The sequence below is a fragment of the Diadema antillarum genome, unplaced genomic scaffold (assembly GCF_040938485.1).
Source record: "Diadema antillarum isolate AM-2024a unplaced genomic scaffold, OU_Dant_1.0 seq00000207_RagTag, whole genome shotgun sequence".
Taxonomy (NCBI): domain Eukaryota; kingdom Metazoa; phylum Echinodermata; class Echinoidea; order Diadematoida; family Diadematidae; genus Diadema; species Diadema antillarum.
Window position 1 is genome coordinate 90,237 of NW_027271266.1, and position 27,950 is coordinate 118,186.

At 37.6% G+C, this 27,950-nt stretch overlaps 1 protein-coding gene across 1 annotated transcript; it reads right to left on the reverse strand.

The window, feature by feature from the left end:
* Window positions 1-6: 6 nt before the first annotated feature.
* Window positions 7-27,671, reverse strand: LOC139728970 (mannosylglucosyl-3-phosphoglycerate phosphatase-like). Its single transcript, XM_071639895.1, has 16 exons — window positions 27,572-27,671; window positions 25,898-25,992; window positions 24,409-24,559; window positions 17,500-17,586; window positions 15,650-15,789; window positions 14,269-14,394; window positions 13,271-13,393; window positions 11,908-12,073; window positions 10,883-10,978; window positions 9,602-9,769; window positions 9,049-9,221; window positions 8,290-8,492; window positions 3,727-3,996; window positions 2,398-2,588; window positions 1,569-1,705; window positions 7-246 (listed from the first exon to the last, which is right to left on the reverse strand). Exons 1-16 carry the CDS (start codon window positions 27,669-27,671, stop codon window positions 7-9), a joined length of 2,466 nt encoding a protein of 821 aa, XP_071495996.1.
* Between the last annotated feature and the right edge of the window lie 279 nt (window positions 27,672-27,950).

Consider the following 27,950-nt stretch of genomic DNA (forward strand, 5'->3'; position numbering starts at 1 on the left):
TTGAGATCACAACCTCGTTTCCCCATTTTCACGGACAATTCTGTTGGCTGCATTGTCTCCACTTTGCCTGTGAGCTGATTCCTCCAGCCTCTTCCTCAATGCCCCATCCAATCCCCGCCTGTCCCCAAGCATGTCCATGGCTGTCCGCCCCTTCTCATCCGCCAATCGCACATCTGCACCTGCCTCCAGAAGCACCTCAACGGATCCAGTGTGCCCTCTGTCTGCAGCCAGCATCAAGGCAGTCATCTGTAGCCATGGCAAACACATGTTTTGCATTGTTTATGTTCTATATAATTTTCTTTGGGTTTCTGTAGAAACGCCAGTGCTGTACACCTCCCTCTATGAAATAAACTCAATAAAACCAATGGAAAGATATTGTCAGATGAGTGCATTTAGAGGCTAAAGAAAAAAATATAGATAACTTTTTTTTAAAGAATGAAAAAGTATGTCACTTTAAATGACTTCCCCTGATTGAACTAATGTTGTTAAAGTTTGGGAAAAGTTTTGGCTGTATGATTGCTTCTTGATAGAAATCTTTACTTCTTTTCTGATTGGGTGATCACAAATGCTTTTGATTATTCTTAAAGGACTAGTTCACCTTCATAAACATAAGGATTGAGAGAATGTAGCAATATTAGTAGAACACATCATTGAAAGTTTGAGGAAAATCGGACAATCCGTTCAAAAGTTATGAATTTTTTGAAGTTTTTGTGCAGTAACCGCTGGATGAGAAGACTACTGCAGTGTGTGAATAACTTAGATGTCACATGCGTACAACAATATAAGGAAAATATAAAGAGAATTTCACATAATTTCATCTTTTGAAAAAAGTACACATTCCCCCTACTCGTTACCGACAAATGTTATGTGTAATATTATTCCCCCTGCCTTTAGAAAGAGGTAAGTCAAGTGCTCTTTTATTATGCGAAAAAAGTGAAAATATGTTGAATTTTCTTTACATTTTCTTTATACTGTTGTACGAATATGACTCACAGGCTGTAGTAGTCTCCTCATCCAGCGGTTCCAACACAAAAATGTTACAAATTCATAACTTTTGCATCGATTGTCCAATTTTCCTCAAACTTTCACTGATGTCTTCTACTAATATTGTTGCATTCTCTCAATCCTTATGTTTATGAAGGTGAACTTGTCCTTTAATCATGTGGACTAGCCTGATACAAGGTACGATTAAGCATTTTTGGAGACAAAAATCATTAAAGATCATTTCAAACCAACCTATCTTTATGCACATTACAAGCACTTACGAGATAACAAGACATCTTGTTCTGTACGAATTTGAATAAAGCCAAAAGCTCTGCAATGATTTGTCCTATCTTAACGGTAGCTTTTGGAGAAAATTGCTCTAAACAAAAACAGAAATAAGCAAACACACACATTAAGTTTCTCTAACTCTTACGGACATCATATGTGTAACTGTTTGCTCTTCAATGTCTACGGAGCAAACAGGGAGGATAACCAATATCAATCAAAAATTTCATACAAATATACCATGCTGCAATGACTAGTAGGGTGCACAGCATCGGCCAATGCACTGAAAATTCAGCTACCTTGGTTTTGCAGTGTTGCAGATTGGGATCAACACGTAGCTCATGAAGGAGGAACTTCAAGGTTGACGTTGAGTTGTACTTGGCAGCTAGGTGCAGTGCTGTTACACTCTCACAGAAGCCTCTCACGTCCGCATTGGCTGCATCAGCACACAAATGTGACAGCTGAAAAGAAACAAATGTTGTCGGCATAATCATTTCTCTTTCACTGCATGATGGGAAGGAACCTAAATTTCTCAGGGATCTCCCACCAGAACATAGTCCATTAGTGATTGATAGAGAAATATGATAGTATTGATGATGATAACCCACATACAGATTAACTTCCATTAGCATGTTAAAGTGCACATTTCCATGATTACACTGTCTCTTCTCTTTTTCACAATCAGATGAAAGGGAGTGGATGGGATTTAAAATCAGCAAAACTTTGTACAAGCCTCCAAGCCTGATCACTGCATTTTTGGACTAGCAAGTACAAAATTAATGGGCGTTACTACCCCCCCCCCCCCCAAAAAAAAAAAAAAAAAAAATCATAAACACTATCTGTTCTTGGAGGCTGCCCTTTCATACAAACTTATAGTGCATGTTTCAGCAGATCACTTGACAGAGTGCTAGTTACGCAGTGTGTAAGGCTAATCTGTTAACAAAAGTCCCTTAACCCATTGAGGATGGTTTGATTTTGCTGTAACACTCCGGACTTGTCCTCAACAGGTTAAGTGCTTAAACACAATACAGTGATGCAAACTGCAGACTAAAGTAAAGAAAAAAAAAATGATTGCATGATCCTCTTTGCTTTTTTTTTTTAGCCATGTTGGTTATAGTTATCTGAAACTATGCCTCACCGTGTCCACATCATCCAGGCGTATAGCACTCTGGATAATCCGGAGTCCCTCGTCGTCGACCACCATCGACACCATTGATGCTGAGGGTGATGCAATGCTCCCCTGACTGTCTGATTTCTCTGATTTGACCTCTGTCTCCTTGATGATGATCTCTGGGTGTGCCGGCCCTATACTGCTGCTGCTGCTGCTGTACAGTGCCACTGCACAAAATATTGAGGAACAACCAAAAATAACAATTATGAAAGGAACATACATACATAATTCTGCTTCACATTTACTTGACAGTACTAATACAAATTTCGGGTAATCTGTTCCTTTTTGTTTTGTTTTGATTTGTTTTTCAAAATGAAACATAGTGTTAAGACACTGCCAAATATGTCAGAATGTAACTTGCACTAGATGTTCATATCATTCTTTTCTTCTTTACATACATTTGAAACATGGCAATGGTAATGCACAATAATGTTTTATGTCTATTTACTAAACAGAGACATGTGACTTTCAAGCAAAGTATCTACCCATCACAGCAGTCACTTGAAGTCTCATCATACTTTAATCCTGCCTGGTCAATATCAGTTAGCAAAATTCTTTGCTTCTGACAACTCGTGTAATTGGTATATATTCAACAGAACAAAATTCAGAAGATTTTTAATTCAGAGCAAGAAATAATTGTTTTGTTTTCCTTCTGCTTCATAATGAGGTGCACAGATATTGCAAGGGTTGTAATGCGTAACTTTCTGAAACTTTCATTGCTAATGTCTATAGTTGTTATACTAACAATCTATCACACAATTGCAAATTTGGTTTGATTGTAATAATCATACCATACATGAGAAAACACATATGTTGAAATCTTGTACAACTCAAACACTTTCTGATGACTCAAAGCAACCAAGGAAAAGGGCAGGAATTCACATGAACAATTCTTGCATTGAGTTGTTAAATGGTGTTTATTTACATCCACAAAGGGCAATTTGTCAGTCAGTTGCAACAAGGGAAGGAATGTTCTCATTTACAATTTCAAGTCGTGGGGCAGTCTGGTCCAATACCTGACAAGCGAAATTCCTACACCAGTTGCTGGTTAGTACAGTGGACTCCCATTATAACAAAGTCCTCGGCTCCAGCACTTTTCTTTTGTTATATCGAAATTTCATTATAACCGAACAAACAAACAATAAAAATACATAGTGTGGATGATGTTGCGGCCTAAATTTTTACTTCGTTGTAACCAGAATTTGTTATAACCATGTTTGTTATAACGGGAGTGCACTGCAATCAATGTTTCACAGGTCTTGGGAGGACAAACACTCGGGGAGGACTGGCACTCACTGTTCTTCTTGATCTCGTTTGCATTTTCCTCCTCCGCAACCCTGCTCAGCCGGCTCCACTCAGCCAAGATGTCCATGTCCGACCCCGTCATGAACAACTCCCTGTGAGCTCTCAGAATACCGTCACTCTCTGCCCCTCCTCCCTTCCCATCCTCCACCTCCCCGTCCAAGATGACGATCCGTCCCTCCACTCTGGGGGCGATGCGAGCCCTCGCCTGTTCAATCTGCACCAGGCTGGCCGACTCGGCAAGACTTGACTTCCTGAGAGGTGTCATGAGAGTGGAGTGTGAACGCTGTCTTGATTATAAAATGGCAGATATAGAATTAGATGTATCAAGTCCATGCATGGATTTTACTAATGTAATAGATAATCACACTGACAGAAAGATGGAAAGACAGACAGACTGACAGATAAGTACATAAACTGCTAGTGTGATAGAAATATAATATTGATAAATGAATACATAGATAGACTGATAGAAAGATAGCTTGATAGATAGATAGATATATAGATTGATAGATGGATAGATAGATGCACAGACAGACAGACAGATGGAAGATATATCAAGACAGAGAGGTAGATACTGTAAAACCAGAAACATTCAAATCAGCATGAAACTTTTGCAAATTGGAGCCGACTGCCTTTTTTGCAGCATGATGAAACTTTCACAAATTTCCACTTCTATTCAATGCATTGTGTAGAAAAAACTTTCATGTGCGTCATACTTTGCGAATCTTGACTCATTGAAACTACAGTGAAACCCCGTTATAACGAGGTCCTTGGGACCGGCGATATTACCTCGTTATAACCGGTACCTCGTTATAACCGTACGCATCAAAAACAAAGAAAAACATAAGCACGAAATCATATACCTATCAATCATACTGTAGAACAATCTTTACGTTGTTATTACACACTTATGGATCATTAATATTGAGATATAATAGAGGGAAATTATTTGTGAATTAGACGAAAAAGTAGGGGTTGAAATGAGTTAATTCTTTATTGTAATTCTTGTTCGTTAATTTTTTCTAACACCAGCGCAAATAGAGTAAAATACAGGCGTTGTTTACCGTAACTTGCGAGGTATTTTTACGCTGTTGGTGTCCAGCGGGAATGCGATGATTTCATGAATCATTTCGGCTGTAATCTTGTACAATTATGATCGTTGCGCTCGAAGGGATTAAAAATATGCGTTCTTCATTTTCTTCCGAAAATCTCTTCGCGTTTTGTACATCTGTTCTTGAAAAATACGCGACAGGATTGAATGTGGAAGGTTACGTTGCAGAGACTCCAACTCTCCCGTTTTCGACGGGAGATCTCCCGCCGAAAGCCCATTTTAGCACAATCTCCCGTTCTCCCGTTTGAGATTTGATTTCTCCCGCCCTGGCTCTGTGTCTCCTGGTGAAAAGGATTTCTTACTTTGTTTCTATCGTATGTTGAAAAAATAAGCCTTAGATAGCACCAGAGAACATCTAGAATCCTTAGGAACTTCGCGCTTCGCACACATGAATTTGGAGTCTCCCGTTTGCTAGGGGTTTCGGGCGGGAGAATCTCCAGATCAGAAGGTGCTTGGGGTTGGAGTCTCTGACGTTGTGATCCTTTTTACGCAAATCTGTACCTCGTAGACCATTCTGAAAGAAAGAAAAATCTCCATTGTGAAATGCAGTGTTAAAATTGTGATAATGAACAAACCAAGATCTATTCAAACTAATAAATGCGTTTGTTTCTTTCTCTGATTAGGTTAACATGCGTTATTCAACTATTTTCTACGCTACTGTCACCTGGCGAGATCGCGACGATTTTAGGATAACACATGCGTTGCTTACCATTAACTTGCGAGGTATTTTACGCTGTAGGTGCCCAACGGGAATTCGATTATTTCATGAATCATTTCGGTTGTAATTCTATACAATGTATATGATCGTTGCGTCCGAAGGGATTAAAAATGCGTTCTTTATTTTCTGTCGAAAATCTCTTCGCGTGTTGTACATCCTTGAACTGTCAAATGCGTTTGTTTCTTTTTCCGAACACCGATTAAGTAGGTTAACATGCGTTATTCAACTATTTTATGCTATATACTGTCACCCGGCGAGATCGCGATGATTTCATTTATTATTTCGGCTTTAATATACACACTCATATTTAAAGTATTATTTGTTAAATGATAATGAACAAATCCAGATCTATTCAAGTTAATAAATGCGTTTGTTTCTTTTTCTGAACACCGATTAAGTAGGTTAACTTGCGTTATTCAACTATTTTTACGCTACTGTCACCCTGCGAGATCGCGATGATTTCATTAATTATTTCGGCTTTAATCATACACACTCATATTTAAATTATCATTTGTTGTTAAATGATAATAAACAAATCCAGATCTATTCAAATTAATAAATGCGTTTGTTTCTTTTTCTGAACACCGATTAAGTAGGTTAACATGCGTATTCAACTATTCTTAGATCGCGATGATTTCGTTAATCATTTCGGCCTTAATCATCCACACTCATATTTGCTAACCAGCAAAAGAACTGGAAGTCAGAACTAAAAATGGAAAGGACATAATGATGAGTTGCACACGCATTCCAATTGTCCATTTTTGGCCGCAAGTGTCGCTACATGAAAAGTTTTTGAATGCGTTATCTTTTTCTTTTTTTTTTCTCGTTGCGCTGTGTTCTGCCCTAATATCATGCACGCGTGTCTTGCGAAAAAAAAATCGAACGATTATGTTTAATGATTCAGTAGGAACATCGGAAGGCATTCCTGTGTCTTATCGCGTGATTAAGAAGAAACATGGAAGGAACGGTTCTCTGCAAAACGGGAAAAAGACGTGGATAGCGTGAATTCGGTTTTCAGTGTATCGTTTGTCGCGTGTTTGAAAGCGGCAATTTAGTCAAGAAATTGAACCTCGTTATATCCGATCAAATTGCTTATGTTTTTCTTTATCATGATGCTCTAAAATTGTCCTCGTTATAACCGGAATCTCGTTATAACCGAACTCGTTATAACCGATTCGTTCTGCCATAGGTTTACACGCAAAGGAAAACGGGACCGACGCGATCACCTCGTTATAAGCGGTTCCTCGTTATAACCGAACTCGTTATAACGGGGTTTCACTGTAATTGGCAAATTGCCCTACATCAATGTAAATATGCACTTGAATTGATCAGTGTTCTAGTAGTAGCCATGATTTAAACTAGAAATGTCGCTACGGCGACTGGTGTATGCCTCCGCAATAATGCATGGTTCTTCTAATAGGTCTATAGTACAATGTCTTGACAATGTGTGATGACAGTTTCACACAATTGGCAAAATATTAAAATGACAGGTTTGTCACAAATGTGCTGAATGTTCACTTTCCTAGAACTAGGTTCAATTGGATGAATGATTAAAACATCAGAGTGCAGGTATTTGGGGGAACTGATGATTTTTACTTGACTTTTGACCCTTTTATAAGTTTATGCATTGATTAATTTTCAAGGTATTGAGAAAAATTATAATTTCAGTATCAAATGGTAAAATAGTATTATCTAAACCTGGCCTTTGACCTTTGACCTCACAGTTCCAAAGAGAATCACTGTTAGGTAGAACATGCATAAATATGTAAGTTTCATGATAATACCTTGAGTTACTTTTGAGATATGGAGGTAGAAGTGCAATTTAGCACTTTCACTTGACCTTTGACCTTTTGGCAAGAAACTTCCCACAGAATATATATTGGTGCATACATCAAGTTAAAAAAAAAATCCTTCAGGCATTGTATAAATATAAGGAAAGTAGTGATATTTTGAGGAGTTGACCTTGACCTTTGACACCCTGACCTTTGACCCATGACCCCCAACTTCCCTAGATAATCACTGCCCATCGGTACATGCATATATACTAAGTTCCATGAAGATACCTTGAACCATTTGCGAGATATGGCGAAAAACATGAAATTTCAACCTTTTTTCACAAAATAACCTGTGACCTTTGACCTTTGACCCAGTGACCCTAAAATCCAAACAAAGTATTATCCCCCCAGGTTCATACCCTCATACCAAATTTGATGTAAAACCACCACACGGTTCTTGAGATATCGACAAAACAAAACGGGACGGACGTACGTACGGACGGACGGACGTACGGACGGACGGACGTACGGACGGACGGACGTACGGACGGACGGACGGACGACCCGAAAACATAATGCCTCCGGCCACTTCGTTGGCGGAGGCATAAAAAAAAATCATGGGTGTACGCACTCGAGCATGATTCAAACCTACAACCTCTTGCTCTCTGGACAGGTGTCATCTCCACTAGACCACCGAGCTTCCGACCGACAGCAAGTGTCGGTTCTAATCCTTACAGCATGCAGTGGGTACTGCGTGATTATTCAAATTCATGAAATTCTTCTGTCTCGATGGAAGAATTTCATGAATTTGAAGAATCTTGGCTCCTTGCTAAATTCATGTAAGGTTCAAGCACAGGAAAATGTCTGGTTTTACAGAAGATGAAATAGACATAAGATACAGACACATTGACAGACAGGCAAGAAGACAGGCAGACTTTACCTTGACAGATTTACCAGGCTCTGTCTGTGGCCCGACCGGCATGGCTTATGGCCCCTGACAATCCCAGCTGAGTAGAAGTGGTTCTGCACAACTGTAGATAGGATGGGACCTTCCTCTGAATTCACTAGGACAGGGCAGTCACAGAACATCTTGTAACCATCCTTCCCCTTGGCAATGTATTCCTTGGTGCACAGTCTATAGGTCTAGGGTTTACAAACAAACACACACACACACACATACATACAGTGGTGTTAAGAATGAAGTGAAATTAGATATTATGATGTACTGTGCTGTGTTGTGCTTGTGATAGTGTGACATATATCATATCATCACAACAGTTTTTGTAATGAGAGTCATGTCAATCCGAGTGCTTTCTGTAAAAGAGGGGATGTTTTATGAGGTGAAGTGAGGATCTACAATTGTACATTCTCATGAAATGCACACGTAGCTTCAATGGAAGCAAAAAACTGACAATAATATGTATATTTCTTCAAACTTAAAAGTTATTTGTTAATGTCATAGAAATTGGACACTCAGACTATTTATGCAGGCATAGTTTGCTGCCCTTCTACCCTCTAATCAATTATTGTACTCACATCAAACTGTATGTACACAAGAACACATGTGCACAAAAATACACTGATAATAACATTACTTTTATATGAATGGTAAAGACAGTCATAAAACTTTGGCTGAGTATACCAAGACAGATGAAAGAGCAAAAAAAATTGAAGGCATGGTTCCCATGGTAACACTTACCTTCTGGGGCAAGAGGCACTGACCATCAATACGGACAGAGAGTGGATCAACCCGCTGGCCGGCTGGGGCTGAGGAATAGAAGCCAAAGGCAAGGCCAGCCACCTGTGGAAAGCGGCCCTCCCTCTTGGGGTACTGGCTGACGCCGTTCTCCAGGGCTTCATACAGCTGCATGCCTTTGTATCATGTTTGAAAGGAAAGAGAAATTGCGTTCAAGAACAATTTTATAATTTTTGAATTTGTTCTTCAAGGTAACATCAATTAAATTCAGCTAAGAATCACCTGATGATCACTACGAAACAGACTATAGAACAATGTAAGTAACAATCAATCTGATTTGATTTGATTTATTTGTTCCCTGTGTGGCATTGCTCTATAATTCTATCAAGTTTCAACAATTTATCAAACATTGTACACATGGTATCACACAGTATTGTTATTTTGCACAATTTCAGCAATATTCGTTTCTATACATATGTAAATCTGTAATCTAATTACATCCAGCAGACAACCATTCACAAAAGCATACTAACAAATGGTATTTAAAGATTGTCACCTGTGACTTCCAAGACCATGAGAGGGTCAATGAGGGGTAGAAGGGTCATAAGGTCACGCTTTGTGAACTCCCCAGCCGAGTGGACTCTGTCTGACCTGAAAGTTCCTGAATTGAGTAGGGCTACATCTGCCTCCAGTACAGACAGCATGATGTCTGTCACCAAGTTTCCTGTCCCAACACAGAAATTATACAGGGAAATGTATAACTATTTTTCACCACCAGGAATGTGAATGTTTTATGCAACTTATTGCAGAAGATAATTGCCAAGATTCCCTGCGTAAGTTTAAATATTAAATACGTTACGGTCAGATTTACTAATTTTGTATTCTAAAACTCTCTCTTCACAAATATTGACAAGATAAACTTATTGGTCCGAATTCACGAAGGTGGTCTAAATTTAAACCATGGTTAATGTAAATTTTTACTGCGTAGATATGATTGATAGATTGCGTACGCTAACAGGCATCCAGTAAATATACGGGCATTGATGCGCGCATGTATTGGTACGCCTATTTAACGCTTATTTTAGACCATGGTCTAAATTTGTACCAGTTTAAACCACCTTCATGAATTCGGGCCATTGAGTCTTTGTTCTATGGATAAGAGTCTATACTAGTCACCTTCTTTTCACACAGTCCTATCAACTGGTAACAGTCTCTAAGACTGTTTACCTTTCATTAGTACAAAGAGCAACCCCCCCCCCCCCCCCCCCCGAAAAAAAAAAGAAGTCTGCAACGTTTCCCCACTGGTTATTTTTGAAAATATATGTACTCAGGCTTCAAACTCAAGGAGCATCCCATGCAAATAATGAAATCAGAGCATAAAGTTTGAATTACCTCCAAATTTTCATTTTTAGAAGTAGAACCATTAGTGAGTTTTTGACTGAGACTGTAGTTTTGGGTGAAAATGTGCAGCAAAGTAGCACAGATTGAAAAAAGCATCCAGTAATGAGATTTTAAAAAAAAAATACTCTAGTTTCTACAGGTTTGATTTAGAAAGACATTATAGCACCAACCTTGGATGTTCAAAGCCCAAATATATACATATGTGTAGTAGGAAATGATCACAAAATTGTGATACATATTGGTTTCCTCTCAAGCCAATGTGAAAAAAAGACATTAATCATGTTGGAATACAAAGCTTAGGTCACACCAAGTACTTAACATTAACATTTCAGACCATTTTACCAATTACTTACAATTGCTATCTTATTCAAAACTATTGCTAAAAGTCATGCAGGCTTAGGTTTCAAGTGAGAAGAGAGTTCAGAGTTTAACCCACCAAGGCTTGTTTCTTGTGTCCTGATGACAGTAAATCTGGCATCCAGGTCTGTTTCTACCGAACCAAGCTTTCCTTCCATTTCCCTGGCTATCACATCTGTCCAGAATATCAATAATAGGGAGGAAATATATGAGTGCTTCAACATCGTTTTATCTGTCATAAATATAGTAGAGATTAATCAAAATGGTACCAGGACAGTGCAGAGGGCACATGTGGGGCACTGGACCTCACTTTAGGGTGACATCACTCTCACAGAACTTTTTGTGTCAAACCATCATCATCATCCTTATCATCATCATCATTTCAGTTGTCACAAATATGAGATGTTGAATACACTCAGATGAATATGCCAACCTTCCTTATCTGTTGCCGCATGGAGTGCAGCTGGGCAACGAAGTCCTGCGCACTTTGTAATGTTTTCAGTCAAAATTGTTATTGGTCTTCCTTGCTTCCTTTTGCCTTGCCTTCCACTTTCCCTTGAATAAAAGTCTTTGACATTGACCCTAAACTCCTATCATTTTAAATCAGAATAATTGTTCATTCATTTTCTATCCTTTCTCCAAAACAATATTTCCACTGAATATTCCTAGCTATTAAGTTATTGCCGAGAAATTACTTTCTTCCTCTCTTTCTTTTTCCCTGCTGTGGCAAAACTGGGAATGATGGATGGAAGGACAAACCAAAGTCATACATCCCTCCATCAGCCTTTGAGAAAAACACACACTGTTCAGAATAACATTTAGATGGATGTCAAAAACAGAAAATGGAAAGATTATTTTTGGTTTTCTTTTTGATGTTGATACATGCAAGAATGGAAGTAATCATGCTTGCCTGAAGACATTTATTTTGAAATGTCTAGATACTTACACTTAATTCACATTCTCATCATTCTATCAAAGTGATGAATGAACCTTCCTAATAATCTCAGATCCATTCACAGCAACATAGACTATGTACACCTCAATGTAACAATCCTGAAAGCAATATAAAACACCCAGATGGATGTGAATGGATATCGCCCTCACCTCCGAAACCGTCCACAATCTTTTTCATTTCAGGATCTTTATCGACATTCAGGTCAACGTCGACCTCTTCAATGAGGATGTTGATGTTGTGAGGGGTAAACTCCAGGGTGATGATTGACAGGCTCTTGAAGTCGGAGCCACTCTTGACGATATTCACACCGTTCACCTGAGATGAAGAGGATTGCAGTAAAGTCGGTGAACAACGCGTTGTCACTAGTTTCAAGTGAGTTATCTTTATCTGAGTATTAGCAAAAATATTTCAGCATGACAAATTTTTGAAGAAGACATTTCACCATGATTCACCATCTTAACTTATCTTTTATCTGAACTTATCTGAACTGAAGACTTTTCTTTTCCAGCAACTTCGTGAATGATGTGTGACACACTGTGGGAGCCGGGCGGCTTTGAATGTTTCTACAGATAAATGGCACCATATAAATGCTGTTTCCTAATCATCATCATCATCATCATCATCTTTTACTTTTTATCACTTTTCTATCTTTAAGTCATTAAAGGACAAGTCCACCTTTATATACATATGGATTGAGTGAATGCAGCAATACTTGTAGAGGACATCAGTGAAAGTTTGGGGAAAATCGGACAATCTGTTCAAAAGTTATGAATTTTTAAAGTATCTGCAAAGTCACTGCTGGATGAGAAGACTACTAGAGTGTATGATGTCACATGCGTACAACAATATAAGGAAAATATAAAGAGAATTTCACAAAATGTTACTTTTTGAAAAAGGTGCACATTTCCTTGACTTGTCACTGACATATGTTAAGGGTAATATTATTCCCCTTGTCTTCTGAAAGAGGGAAGTCAAGCGTTCTTTTATTATGCGAGAAAAGTGAAAATATCTTGAATTTTCCTTGTATTTTCTTTATATCGTTGTACTCATGTGACATCACAAGTTGTTGTAGTCTTCTTATCCAGCAGTGACTAAGCAAAAACTTCAAAAATGCATAACTTATAAATGGATTGTCCAATTTTCCTCAAACCATTGCTGATGTGTTCTATTAATATTGCTGCATTCACTGAATCCACATGTCTCTGAAGGTGAACTTGTCCTTTAATTTGGAATTTTACACCTGGTATAAACAAAGGAGAAAAAAGAAAGTGCAATTTTAAGCTGGTAGCCAGGAGACATAAGGGGTGTTAATTCTATATTACAAGGGGCGCTGAATCAAAGCGTATCATGAGGGAAAATGGCTGCAGTACTTCACAGCTCTGTGAAAACAGCTCCCTGCAAGTCAGCTTTGTAGAATGTGATATCATTATGCCAAACTGCAATAATAGCTCCTTAAACAGTGTCACTGTCTTTTTCAACAAAGAAAAAACCTGACAGGAGGGTGCTACCTACTTTCTTGACACAGTAGTCATGGTCATGGCCACCCAGAATGAGATCGATGGCCGTTGTCTGCTCCGCTAGCCGAAGGTCATTTGGCAGTCGCATGTGAGTGAGTGCGATCACAAAATCTGCACCCTGTTTGAAGTGTCCATTGGCAAAAGACAGAAATAGTCATCTAGCATTAGATATCGCAATATAACACAGAAGTGCTGATGACTCCTAGAAATAAATGTAAGCTAACAAGTTATATATATTGATGTATATTTTGATTCATCCAGGCAGTGTAGTAGCAACACGTAATTGAATCTATTGGACTGGACTTGCTTGTGAAAATCACAGAGAAGACAGTTTCGTGACTCCTCCGAGTCATTTGTTTAGCTCTGGCTGGCTGGCAAGCATTCACCTGTGATTGATGAATGTGTGATGTCACTGCCGTTATGTGTTTTTTCAGACCCTGAGTCAATAATATCGAACATCTATGCCCAGATCTTGTAATTACAATAACATATCATGTGATTTGACTTCATGATAAGCAGCAAAATCAAGTCAAAATGTATTGATCTCAAACTTATGAATGCAAAATATGAAGCAAGTGACATTTCAGTCGTGGGATCAAAACATTTGCAAAGGTTAAGGGTGCTATGTAAAATTCCTCCTTATTGTTCAAACAGCCCTGAATCTCCTCACACTGTCTGATTTACTGACGTTTTAAGATCAGTTGCTTAATTTTGAAGTGACCTTCGATTTAAGTACAGCAGACATGTTGCCACATTGGGAAATGGCTTTGGAAACTCTTGCCTGATAATTTTTGCACTAGTTTATCTATCATTAACTTCAAAATATCGTAGTGTTACTCCTGCACAGGAGCACAACATTTGAAAACAAAAAGCCAAACAAACAAACCAAAAATTTTACACCTCAAAAATATCCTGTTCATCAGGGCATATCTGATACTTGTAATACCTTTCATCATCTGTAGAACATAAAATGGCCAATAGATTTTAATCTACCTGATCTTTTAATGCTTCAGCCAACTTCTGTCCCCTTTCAGCATAGTCCAGATATGTGACATTCTCCCGGTCCACTGTCGCTAGGGTAACCAGCCACTCCTCCTCCACAAGTCCTATGAGTCCAATCTGTGTAAAACAAACGAGAGAATCAGCGATCTTTTACAGGTAATAGTAGTTGTCTACATTATGCATAAGGGGATGAAATAGCACTGGACTTACCTCTGACATCACAGGCATTATCCCTTCATTTTCATATACAGGTGAGCATTCATAAAATCAAAATACATTTATTGACATTCTAATTCAAGTTTGGCATGAATAATGCACAATACAACTCTGCAGAAGTAACACTTGGTAAAACATAACTTACTGTAAAACGAGGAATTTTCGCGTGCATTTTAATTTCGCGAATTTCGCGAGCGCCAAGTTTCACGAAATTAAAATGCACGCGAAAGTTTTTGTCTACACTAAATGCATTGAATGCCAGTGGCAGTTCGCGAAAATTTCATGCCGCAAAAAAGGTCGTCGGCTCCAATTCGCGAAAAATTCATGCCGCGAATATATCATGTTTTACAGTACCGGTAATCAAAACCAATGGCAAATATTATGACTATCAACAGAAGGATATGTTCCAACGATTTCTCATTAAGTTCTGTGAGACTCATCAACGACAATTTGAAACTAAGCACTAGTCCAATTTTACCAAGTGAGAACAAACTGTAAGTTGAATTTCACTGAATTTTTGTACATAAGAAAATGTACACTGTACCCCTTTCAAGCTGGATCAAAATGTTGAAACTCTGTTTCATTACCTCGTCGTTGCTTTTCCTGTGTTAAAGAGATGTGTCATTTACATTTGAATATTTACATTTGAATATTTACATATTTATCTTAAAGGGGATGGCTAGTAACTGATCAGTAGAAATCAGTGGGAATGCTCGGGGCTGATTGTTCCAATCCTTGTGGAATTCATTTATGAGTACATTATATATCTATTGTTGTGCGATTTTTTTTTTGCTTCAAAATGGTCTCATATTCACGTAATGTGCAGTTTAATGCTTCCAGGTTAGCATGCCTGTACAGTGATGGGGCATTAAACTGCACATTTTAATACTTGAACAATAGATACACAATGTACTCTTAAATGAATCCTACAAGGATTGGAACAATCATCCCCCTTCATACCCACTGATTAGTTACAAGTCATCCCCTTTAAATCATATCAAATATTTACATAAGAACACTCACTCATAAAATAGATAGAAATACTTTGTAATTATTTTTTTTACATGTGGAATTGAGAAGTCTGCTCTCATATGGTTGGGAGAGATAAGACCCAACGCCTAAATGATGACAAAATCTGGTCAACCTGGTGTATTACCTTTTTGTTTTGCCATGTGATTAGCCTTGTCACAAGACCATCAGCTAGCATCTGGCCCGTGAAGTCATCAATGACATTGCTCAGCAACCATGGGAACTTGGTTTCCTTCACAATGTCCTCCAGATTATCAACTCCAAAGTCTGAAGGAAACATCACAATGAATGATGAAGCCTTTTGATTGACATGAAATTTCATATAAATTGTGCAAAGTCTGCGTGAACTACTGGACTATAATTTTTAAAGGCTTCATCTAGAAGAGCATTTAAAATGTACTGATTAGCATATAACAGCAGCTTAAAAATGCATAAAAGAAGAAGATATTATTGACAAGCGGATGGCATTTTGGATTGGTACAGGGTAGTTGGACCACACTTGCGCAATATGCAGTGAAGGACTCAAAAAGAAGTGGGCTCTACATAGTCCTAAATGACATGACTTACATGTACAAGTATATTCAACCAAACCACTCTATTGGTTACTGTGGTACTAAATTCGATGAGCTATTAGACTATGAAATAATCTTGCAAAGTGCTTGGCAAATGGTGCAATATGTTTGAGAGTAAGGACAATAAAATCCAATCGAATTTGACTACAGCAGTTTTTAAGTAAAAAACTTTTGTGTTTTTTTTTTGCTTGATCATTTCAAACAAACTTCTTTCTGATTCTTTATTACTCCTACAAAATGTTCTTTCTGTTTATTATAGCAAAGAAAGATATACTGACACAAAATTCTTCCCAATTGAAATATCATGATATATACGTATCATATTATCATAAATACATACATACATACATACATTTATCTATTTGCTCATTTATTCATTAATATTTATGTATCTATTGTACGAGCTGAAATGTTTGCGTACAATTATTTTCATGAATTGCTACTTGGAGGACATATTCGCATGTTGTCAATTTTGTGGTTGCGAGGGTCTGACTGAACTTAGTTATTCACGGGTTTTTATTTTTGCGGTTCAAAGGCGATTCGCGAAATTCATGAAAATTTCAGCTCGTCCAGTATATATTTTTGTATTATTTCTGTTCTGAAATTGATGGCCCTGGTTGGCAAAAGTTGTTTTGAACAAAGGTATGAGAGATAGACAGGAAAAATTCTCTCCTGAGTGGAATGTCTGTCCGAAATGTTTCTAACATTTGTGAAAATAAAAGTACTCTGAGGCATGAACAATATTTTTTACATAAAGCATGATGTTTGCATTGCTTGGATGGAAAATGTCAGTTTATGCATTATATTTGCAATGTTTTGATGATGAATACGGCACATATTTAGTGAGTCTCATTCTTCACGAATTGGGAGTTTCTTACAATGTCGTGAGTGCTGGTTGAATTCACAATTTGGAAGACAGTACTTAAAACAAAAAAAAATGTATGTGTGCACTTTGTATTCATATCCAGATCAGAGAAATTAATTTTGCATGTTAATGTTACGACTAGCACCTGACTCACAAAATCTGCAAAATAAATGGCATATATACAGTATTGAGGGGTGATTTCATTTTGGTGAATTGCAGAAGTCAAATGATATTCATGAAAGTGACAGGGCAAGATGATGCCTCCCCTAACAGACACAGTGAATTATCATCTCCATAAGGCAATAAATTACTATCTTTGCTTCTTGAATAGGGCTATACTCAACACATATTTTTCACTCTGTCGCTGGGATTCAAATTTGTGAGATCTAACCACTTGTACAGTTGTCATTAAAGTCCTGATTCATAAAATATCATACTGGCAAAATATATCTTTATGCAGTATATCTTAATTGAAACATTGCCACAAAACTTGCTCCACCGTCCATATATGAATGTGAAAGGAAGTACAGGCTGACCTACCGAAATCATGATTGCCGTAAACAGCTGTGTTGACCTTGATTTCATTCAGAACTGGCACCATGTGCTGACCTTTGGTAAATGCACTAACTGGAATCAGACAAAAATGGAGAAGGATCGAGGGAAAAGAATAATGCAACATGAGGCACAATCCACAACACAGGAAACCTATATACAGTGATCCAGTGAAAGGGGAACTTGACTCCAATGATAAGAACATAAGACATGTACACACCAGTTTTCATTGCTTGTCTGAGTAAATATTTTTTATACTCTACATTGGTGAGATCAACTTTTCTGTGAGGAGATTCTTGTATTTATAAACATCTGCATATGACGATCCTAACAGACTTTCTACATCTGAAATGAGCAGAATAATAATGAAGATGCTTTAGAATAAAAAAAGTAAAAACAGAGGAAAATCATTAATAATTCTAGAGCATATTAAACTGCCATGAGCCTTCCACTGGGGTGCCTCTGCTCTCACACCAATATTTGTGTGCAAAAAAGAAAGCCCAAGATTACAAGATGATAGTCTTTTACACTCGAGGGCCGATCTTCAACCAATTTCAGACATTTCTTTTATTTCAGTATTTTTACTTTGATGTAAAGCGCCTTGAACATTTAATCAAAGTAGAGAACAGTGCTATAGAAATTATATGTATTATCATTATCAATACTTCAATCCATAATTCATTGGCCTTTGTAGATTCATTGTCCTTGAAGGGTTTGGTAACATCTAATAAGCTCATACATTACATTTATACCTCATGCAGCATGCATGGGACAAGTATCAATTTATCTAAAATCCATTGAAGTCTACCTTCACATTTTATAAGGAATCATAAAATGAAATAGGGGTGGTAGGACACACAAATGAACACATAGACAACTAAAAACATTAAGCTTCCAGTACCCTTTCGGGTGGTGGTACAAGAAGTTAACTTTAAATATCAGCTCTGATATAACCAATAACTACTTAAATGATCTGACCAGTAATTCTGCCCTCACGCATGATGCAAACAAATAGCTGACGGACATGTATAGTAACTTCCATTATTTCCTTTAAACTTTTGTCTAAATTTCTTTAAATTTTTGCATCACTTATCTTTCAATGATACACTGCCATTTAAATGCTTTCTGTGGCACATTCCCCCTTGTTCTTGATGCTGTTAATCTGGCAAACGCATCCTGTTCCCAGATGCATGAAAGCCCACCTTTCCTTTTCAGCACGCAAACAGATGACTGTCAAGGTTTCCTCCACTAGCAATGAATGTTTCAATACTCCAAAGCATTTGATAAAATATACATTAGATTCCAAAGCGTGTGATAAAATATACATTAGATTCCAAAGCGTGTGATAAAATATACATTAGCTTCTAAGCTTCAAAAATGAATCCTCTGCTTTAGGGAAAAGAATTTAATAGCACAGGCCTCACTCGCCAGCTGTCAATCACTCAGAGAATGAATTTCTGCACTATTAATGTAATTCCATTTTGTGCGAAAGGTCTAGAAAGCTGTACTTTTTTTTTATGTACTTGCATGTTGAGAGCCAACGTGGTTCAACTGTAACTCATTTACACCAGCATCCCTCCAAATGAATAGTTCATAGGCACTCAATAGAAGGCAGTCCTTGTCACTGTAACAGCTTGAATGGCCCCAACCCTCTTGCTGAATGCCATGCATCAGCCATGGAGAGATTTAATTTTGTATGTTGTCAAGGAGACAGCTAAATAAAAGAAAGGTTGAATTAAAAACACATGCAAATTCTGAGTTGTTGCTTTTTCCCCAACTGACCCGCCAAGGACATGCTTGATCATTAGGCAGAGTTCTGTTAAATGCAGTCTTCACAAAGCAGTGCTAGATATTATTGTCTTCTGAATTCTCATAGCCCAAAAAGAAATGTAATTACAGGCAGTAGCACTGTAGCCACTGAGTGTTCACTGTCTTGTCACCATGGCATCTTTCTCTCCTTTCAGTCTCACCACTATTTCAGCTGCATCAAATATAGCTTTTTTTTCAGTTTCTCTACACCAGTGCCCACCAAATTCAAAAAAAAAAAGAGAAGAGAAGAATGAATGCTATTACATTGATTAGTTTGGTTCCTTGGCATGTAAAATGTTGTTATTACCAGTAGTAAAAAACAGACCTAGTAATTTCTTTTGTGTATAATCATTAACTTCTAAAGAAGTGCATTAGGGCTGCATATTCTTCTGTTGCCATGGAAACTATTCTATCCTTTTACAATGCAGTCTGTTATCAGACAAATAAGATAGAACAGTCCTAACAATGGAACAGTTCTCTATCAAATTAAGTCTCTCCTGGCTACCTGAGAATATGTTCCTCCATTGACTAATTCATTCTCCCTAACATAACACACCAAAATACTTGCAGTTCGAATAAATTGAGGGAAATCTACAGATGTACTTACAAGTATGCAATTAACTCAACAAAAGCCAAGTCAACATTTTCTGCCATCAATATGGCACTGTAAGAAATTTGCGTGTGAATTCCAATCTACCAAATTCTGTGAGAGGAAAGATTCATGAAAAAATTGTATGCGAAAGTTCTTGTCTACACTTTGTTATAAATACATTTAATGCCAGCGGCAATTCACATAAATTTATGCTGAAAAAAAAAAAAAAGGCTGTCAGCCCCAATTCACAAAAATTTCATGCTGTGAAAATTTCTTCCTTTACAATTTCAAATCTCCTCCAACCAAAGTGCAAAAGGACACATCCAAATATCAACACACTGGCAAATGATTACAAAACAGATTTGATTTTAGAGGACACTCTTCTTGGCTCATAAACTGCCTCCAATTAGTTAATCTTCTGTTAGGTGTCACTATACAATCTAAATAGAATTTGGATATTAGTCAAACTCCTAGCTTTACTCATTGAGGAAAAGTTGGTAAGAAAGCTATCAATGCCATCTCTTTTTTCAAGAATAGCAGTTGACTGTAAAATTGAAAAACAACATTATTAGTTAATCTAGTAATACCTAATGTATCTTATCGCCAATACATCCTAAATGCTGTCATAACATGAAGCACATGCCACAAATCAAATTTCCTAACCCTAATACCATGGATAAACACACCTTGAGATGGGATGGAGCATGTCTGTAATTTACTGTGCAAGTCTCAGTATTCCATACTGGCTGGCATAGCCTTCATGGTAATTGCTCCCTGTGTCTGCCTTGTTTCTGCCTTGTTTCCATTCATCAATATTACATCCTGCCTCATAGTCTTAATTCAGTCTATTTCAATAAAAGCTGAACATTGGCAATTTTTAAAGGGGAGATCCAGTCCAAATTTAAGTTAGTCTGATAAGAAAGAGTAAAATATTACGAGTTCAATGGTATAAATCTGATTGAAACTGGATGAAAAATAAGGACGTTTTGACACTTCGAAGTTTCGCTATTTTGGAGGGAAACAATTCTTGCACAGTCAATTATATGCAAATGGCAAAGTGAGCATGTCATTCCCTCACAACTTACCATATAGTTCGTACATAAAATTTGGAAATTTCCACTTTTTCATTCAAACGCAATTATGCCTGAGGCTCAAATCCTGGTATATCTAACTGACCATTATTCTGAAGTTATTCAACCAAGGACAACGTCATGTTTCAGACTTCAATGACAGAAACATTGATTTAAAAAAAAAAAAAAATTGTACACGATCAATGGAAAATTGTGAGGGTATAACATACTGTAGTTAAGGGAGAAAAATTTGCTGTGACACCATGTGTATGTAGTCCTTAACCGGATCGTTGTTTAGCAGAAGAGCCTAAAAGAGGAGAAATGAAGAGGGAAGCGACATATGGGAGTTGTGAGGAGGGCAAAAGGTGAAGAATGGGGGACAGCAATGGGCTAGAAGTTGAAGTTGCACTAATGGAGATGGTAGAGAAAGGAACAGAGAGAGTGGTGAGGAAGAATAGTGTGAGAATCAAGTAAGATGTTCAGACATCGTTGGAAGGGGAAAGATGACATAAAAGGGAAGAGAAGGAGGAAGGAGTTGAATGTTGGAGAATCATGGAGATAGGGGAGAGAAGTGAAGATTCATGAAACCAAGAGAAGAGCGAAATCGGCGAACAGTGTGGCTGTGGAAAGCGGAATCAATGGAGAAAGGACGGATAATCCCTCGAAGGAAAGGTAAGTAGAGTAAAGATGAGAATATGTTGAGAGAAGGGAGAGAGAGAGAGAGAGAGAGAAGGGGGAAAAAAAGAAAAAGACCAAATTGAAATTCAAGAAGTAAAGGAGAGGGAGCTAGGGTGGATCCTAGAAATAAATGCTGTGGAGGAGAAAAAAAATGGAGAGGAAAATTGATGACAGTTAAATCCTGAAAAGGTTCCTGTGGGAGAAGTGCAAAAATGAGAAATCAAAATAAGGTGAAAGTGTAGACTTGAGGAGAGAAGACAAGAGAAATAACCTGTAAAGAAATGTGTAAATTAATACAAGTGGTCCTGAAAAGGATCATTGGGTTGTATGGAAGGAAGAAATAAAACGAAAAAGAAGAAGAAGAAGAAAAAAAAAGGAGAACAGAAAAGAAAAGAAAAGATAAGATAAGTAGCGTAGAAACAGACAAAAGTGTGGGAGAGAGAGGAAAGAGAAATGAAACACTGAGTAAAGGTGCTAGTGAAAGTAGAGCAAGATGTCTAGTTATAAGAATAACTAGGACAGGGAGGTGTTACAGAGATGGAGTACCAACTCTTCGTAATTCATGCAAACACATGTTTGGGTTCAAGGCGTTACAATGGGATGTCTAGCATTCCACTTCGCTTTGAAGCCATGCTCGGCACCGCTCTAGTTGCAAGACGAAATTCGGAGACGAAGAACACATTTCACCTTTAGATGAATTACGAGCTTTATTTCACCGCAAAATTTTAAATGAAATACTCGAATTGATTTAGAATAGTTTAGGAAAGAATTCAATATTATAAACATGTATTTCTAGTTTCTTCGTAATTCGCAAAACGAAATGAAATGAAAATTAGGCCCTTTTAAAATACTTATATTTTTCTATAATGCGCACATTTCCGCACGTTAATTTGATATCTTTTTAATAAGGGATATTTTGATCTTTCAAATAAAGTACTCCGTTAAAGTGTGTTCCAACGTGTTTTTAAACTACTTGCTGTTAAAATTGTGAGTTTTACACTGCATTTTGAGTTGCTGCTCCAATTCAAGGTACACAAATTCATTGTTGCCATCACATTGAAAGAGAGAGAGAATTGCAGTAGGAGCAAGTATTTCTAGATGTGAGAGCACTAGTCCCGATTATTGATGCTCTCTTTTGTCAAAGCACAAGGGTAACACCTGTAGTTGAACGTATAACTTGCTCGGCGGTGCCGCGCATGACTTCAAAGGAGAGCAGTAGTTGTCTCTCCTTCTCTAGCACCTCCCTGACTAGGAGAACAGAGGAACTTGAAGTTTCGGGCAGGTTGACTGTCCTTCGTCAGAAGTGAAGCGTGATCTGAGAAGAGGCGGGCTATATATGGAGAATGCAGACCTAGATGGAAGTGGTCGGTTGAGGTGGGCTCCCAGGCGGGTTGAGCGTCGGCTGTTGGTGGAGTGTTGCGGTCGTTGATGCGTTCTATTGTTCTAGGAGTGTGTTGATGGTGGAGTACATCTGTGAGGGGTAACATGGCTGTTAGTAGGTCGTGGCCGGAGATTGGAGTCCGGGTTTGATGGGGAGGATGCCGGTGGTGTGGATGACTTGTGTCGGTGAGGGCGTCTTCTGGAACCAGCGATAGGTGTGGTTGTGAGTGGGAGGCGCGGTTGACGTCGTGGGCGCTGTTATGAAGAGGTGGGGGAAGAGATATGAGTGGAAGAAGTAGAGGAGGGAATGTGCTGTGGAGAGAGTGTGTTGTTGTTGTCGTTGTTGCTATTCGATGGTTTGTTGATGAGAGGAAGCCAGATGTTGTTGATGTGGAGTCCAGAATCCTGTGTAACAGTGTCGTGTGTGTGAATTTCTATGGCTTCTCTGATGCGTTGTGTGTTCCAGTTTTTGATGGATGTGATGAGTTTGCTGCCTTCCCAGTTGATGCGATGTTCCGACTGTTGAGCGTGTTTCAAACAACACATACTGTAGTTAGCTCACTCATTTGCATGTTTCAAACAACACATACTGTAGTTAGCTCACTCATTTGCATATATTCATATCCACTGTAAAAGAACTGTTTTGCAGAGATTAGCAAAACTTCAAAATGCCATAACTTCGTTATTTTTCATCCCTTTTCAGTCAAATTTTTACAGTTGGAACTTGTAAGATCTTACTCTTTTTATAAGACTAACTTATATTTGGACTGGATTTCCTCTTTAAATTGCAGTCATAGCTTAATTATACATCTCAAATCTAATACATATCTTACACCACTCACTTACCCTCTCACTACTTGCACAAATAGGGTTGATGGACTAACAAATCTGATTCTTGTTTTTTATTCTTCCGTGTGTGTGTGCGTGGGTAAGTGTATTAAAGGCATAAAAATACCACTTGCAGATGAAACAAAAACCCAGCATTAGTGCTTTAAAATAATTCTTAAATGTGAGTTAGGGATAGAAATAATTCACCACTGTAAAAGTTTGAATCTGTATAATTGGTGTCAAGTATTGTAAAGTACACAAAATGTGAACAATAGTTATAATAAAAATGTTTCCAGACTAAACCTTCTCCAGTTATAGTTCATTGAGAAAAATACTGATATCTCTTTATATTTCAGGCTTTAGGGCAAAAATTTTATATGGTAGGGTGTTCTGAGATACAACAGACCTACTTATTGCATCGTATGTGATGCATTGATTTTTTTTTTTAATCACTGCTCCCAAAGGTAAACAGAACCTTTAATATGCATCCAAGTTCTGAGACACGACGTTGGTGCCAATTCAATAAAATGTCAAACTTACGAATGGATGGATTGAGGCAGTCTCCGCTGAAGAGAATGAGTGGGTTTCTGTCCATGTACTCCTTCACAACGGTGGCAAATCTTGCAGCACCCCCGACCGCATCCCCCGACTCAATATTGTACACGTCATTGAAATGAATAATGGTGATCACCTGCAGGCCATAGAAGATTCCATCCCAGAGAGATAGAGAGAGACAGACAGACAGACATTCAGACAGACAGACATTCAGACAGAAAAAGACAGACAGAGAAAGGGATTATACTGATAAGGCAAGATAAAATGAATAACGCTGCACATTAAGGGTTTGATTAAAATATACTGCAAAGGTTGTAAAATTTGAGTAGAGGTTACATTCCTCAGGTCCTCAGGTATTGGTTTAGACAATGCGAAACAGAAAAAGAGAAATCATGAAATATGAAAGATCATTGAGTACAATTGTACTTAAAAATGATTAATGGAGTGGTAACCCTACCCAAAATATCATGAACCGCATGAGACATTAAAAACATGCTAGTAGAGAAATGAAATACCGAATCATGGCTGTATCATCTTAGATCACACTATTCAAGGCCATCTTGGTTCAGCGATTATGTGACACACACATTAAAGAGTGTGTACAGTTCTGGTTGAGGTGAGGATTTTAATAGCTTCTAAAGTTTTGCGAGATATTCAGAAACCACTCTATGACCATGAGATTTCAAAGAGCATGCAATTCTAAGGGGTATCAACTTTATTTGATGAAAATCGGTTCTGAAATGGCTGAGATATCCAAAAACAAGTTGAAACCAAGAGATCCTAATAAAAGATAGTGGCCTTTTGCCTTTTATTATTATCACTTTTTTTTTATATCTTAGCCATTTAAAAACCAATTTTCATCAAATAAATGTTGAATCCTTCTTAAAATTACATGCTCTTTCATATTTCATAAGAGGTTCCTCATTATCTCACTTAAGAATGTTCAAAACATGAATCCCCACCTCAACCAGTACTGCACAGTCCCTTTAATACACATGTCATCACCTCTCAACTCCTATAAGTTTGTACGTTGAATGTGCACTGTGCATACAAGTATCACGCTGTTGGTTGAAGATTTAGCCAACGACAACTCTTTTCCTATTTCAGTGCTCTTGTAAGACTATATGTACAATGATTTGACTGAAAGGATCAATTTATTAAAATTCTTTTTTTTTTTTTTTTTTTTTTTTTTGGGGGGGGGGGGTTAAAAGAGATTTTGTGAATATTATTGTATGGGCCAATGGGAGATTGATCACTGGTGTTATGACTATAATCAGTGTTTCATGAAAACATACCACTTCAAAATTCTAATACAACTTTCCATAAATTTTTCTTAAATTTCTTTTTGAAACTTTTCTGTTTGTCTGACTTTGCAATTGCAAGGGGAATCTATTTTGAAAAAAGAAGAAGAGTAGAAGCTAACTTAACAATTGAGTCTAATCTATTAAGTCCATTGTGCGGAACTACACTTTACCTCTGTTTGGTTGCAAGTATACATTGCCCTTATCTCCTCAGAAAGTCGCTGACGAGTTGGACTGATACTTCCTGGAGATGGGTCTGAATCAGGACCTATGACAGCACAATACAAAACCGTTCAAACAAAGACCTTGACGAACCACATGATATTTATATTTTTCTAAAAATTCATGTAGTGACCAAGCTGATTGAATTTTTCATTCATTAACAAAACACACAAATGAATGAAGTTAATATCCATCCCCATGCTTGAAGTTGAAATAAAGTATGCACTTGAAAGTCATTGGTTGCGTCCGAGAAGTAAGAAAAGAACAGAAATTGATTTTTGTCTTGGATACACCATCGTTGACAATGGCTCAAGGCTTTAAAGTTTCGTGATACATGTATAGTACCACAATACAAAGTTCTGTTTCTTAGACTTTGTACAAGACTTCACTTGAACTACAGGAATTCAGCGGTGAACTATATTATCAGTAGAACATGATGTACATTACGCGAAATTTGAGGGAAATCACACAATCCTATCAAAAATTGTGGTTTTTTAATGTTTTGGTAGCCCCTACAGCCATTGAGGGAAGAGAAGACTACAACACCTTGTGACATCACATACGGAAAACAGTATTTTACAGTTTAATACATAAAGAATACAGAAAGAATAACAAATACTCAACAAATGTTTACATTTCTAGCATAATGGAAGACTATTTGGCTTACCTTTTTTTTTGGAAGGCAGGGGAGATAAATCCTATCTTGATCAGTAAAAAGTTCAGGGAATGTTCACTTTTCATTAAACAAGAAAAATTTATTTGAAGAATTTTCTTTATAGTAACTTGATAGCGATGTACATACGTCACGAAAAGGTCTAAAAACTAGTAGTCTTCATATCAGCAATCCTGCACAAAAACTTCAAAAATTCACATCCTTTCAACCGATTGTCCCACTTTCCTCAATCTTCACTTGTGTTCTACTATTTTCAGTAATTGATGCATTCCACACAATCCATGTGACTGTACAATTATTACTTGGGTCTTTTCCGTTGGATGGTATCTTATCATTTATTCAAGCCAGACGGCAGTATGTCAAATTTCTTTCTGCTAATTGCTTTACTAACAACGACTGCTAATATTAAAGAGACTGCACTGATCTTGAGGCGAGGATTTAGCTTTTAACATTTTGCAAGATATTCAGAAACCACTCCATGAGATGGCAATTAAGGAACAAATTCTAAGGGGACTCAAAAGTTTATTTCATGAAAATCGGTTTGGAAATGGCAGAGATATCCCAAAACAAGGTGAAACAAAGAGATCCTCTGTTGTCTTTTATTATTACCACTTTTGTGGATATCTCAGCCATTTGAAAACCAATTTTCATCAAATAATAATGTTGAATCCTTTTAGTTTTAAAAATTACATGCTCTTTCATATTTCATATTCAAAGGTGTAGCGGTTTTAATACCTACAAAGCGGTAGCAGTAATAATACCTACAAAGGGATGAGGTTTCTCATTATCTCACTTATGAATGTCATAAACCCAATTCCTCACCTTAACGTCGGTACTGTACAGTCCCTTTTCAGTATAAAACAGACGTACCGGTAATTCTTCACAATCAAAGGGAATCTATCCCGCTGCACTGTAAAAAAAAAAAATAAAAATAAAAAAAAAATATGCTTACTGTCGTCGTACAATTCATGACCCCGCCATCGCAAAACTTGTTGCTCTTCAAGGGAATGATGCGGGAGAGGTTCGAGGTGAAAAGAGCAGCCGACGCCCATGTTAACCCCTCCACTACCAACGCAGAACAGCAGTGGTTTTATCACGACGTAACGAGGCACAGAAACCTACTCTGATCGACATCTCGCTAACCTCTTTAACGTTTGAAGTATTAAAACTTTAATTCACATTTTGGATGTTTGCAGTAAACACAAATTCCTCATGTCCTCAGGAGCAATGAAAACACGCGCTTAGTGTCCATAATGTCGATGGTACGTCTCAGTACTGAGATGAGAGAAATAAGAATCTTATCGCGTTGGTATGCAGTGCAGTTTCAGGTC

Coding starts and splice junctions, on each gene's coding strand:
- LOC139728970 (XM_071639895.1), bottom strand. CDS start 27,671: ATGGGCGTCGGCTGCTCTTTTCACCTCGAACCTCTCCCGCATCATTCC. Junction 9,222..9,601: donor CATGGTCTTGGAAGTCACAG/GTGACAATCTTT, acceptor CATGATACAAAG/GCATGCAGCTGTATGAAGCC. Junction 3,997..8,289: donor AGCCTGGTAAATCTGTCAAG/GTAAAGTCTGCC, acceptor GACACCTCTCAG/GAAGTCAAGTCTTGCCGAGT.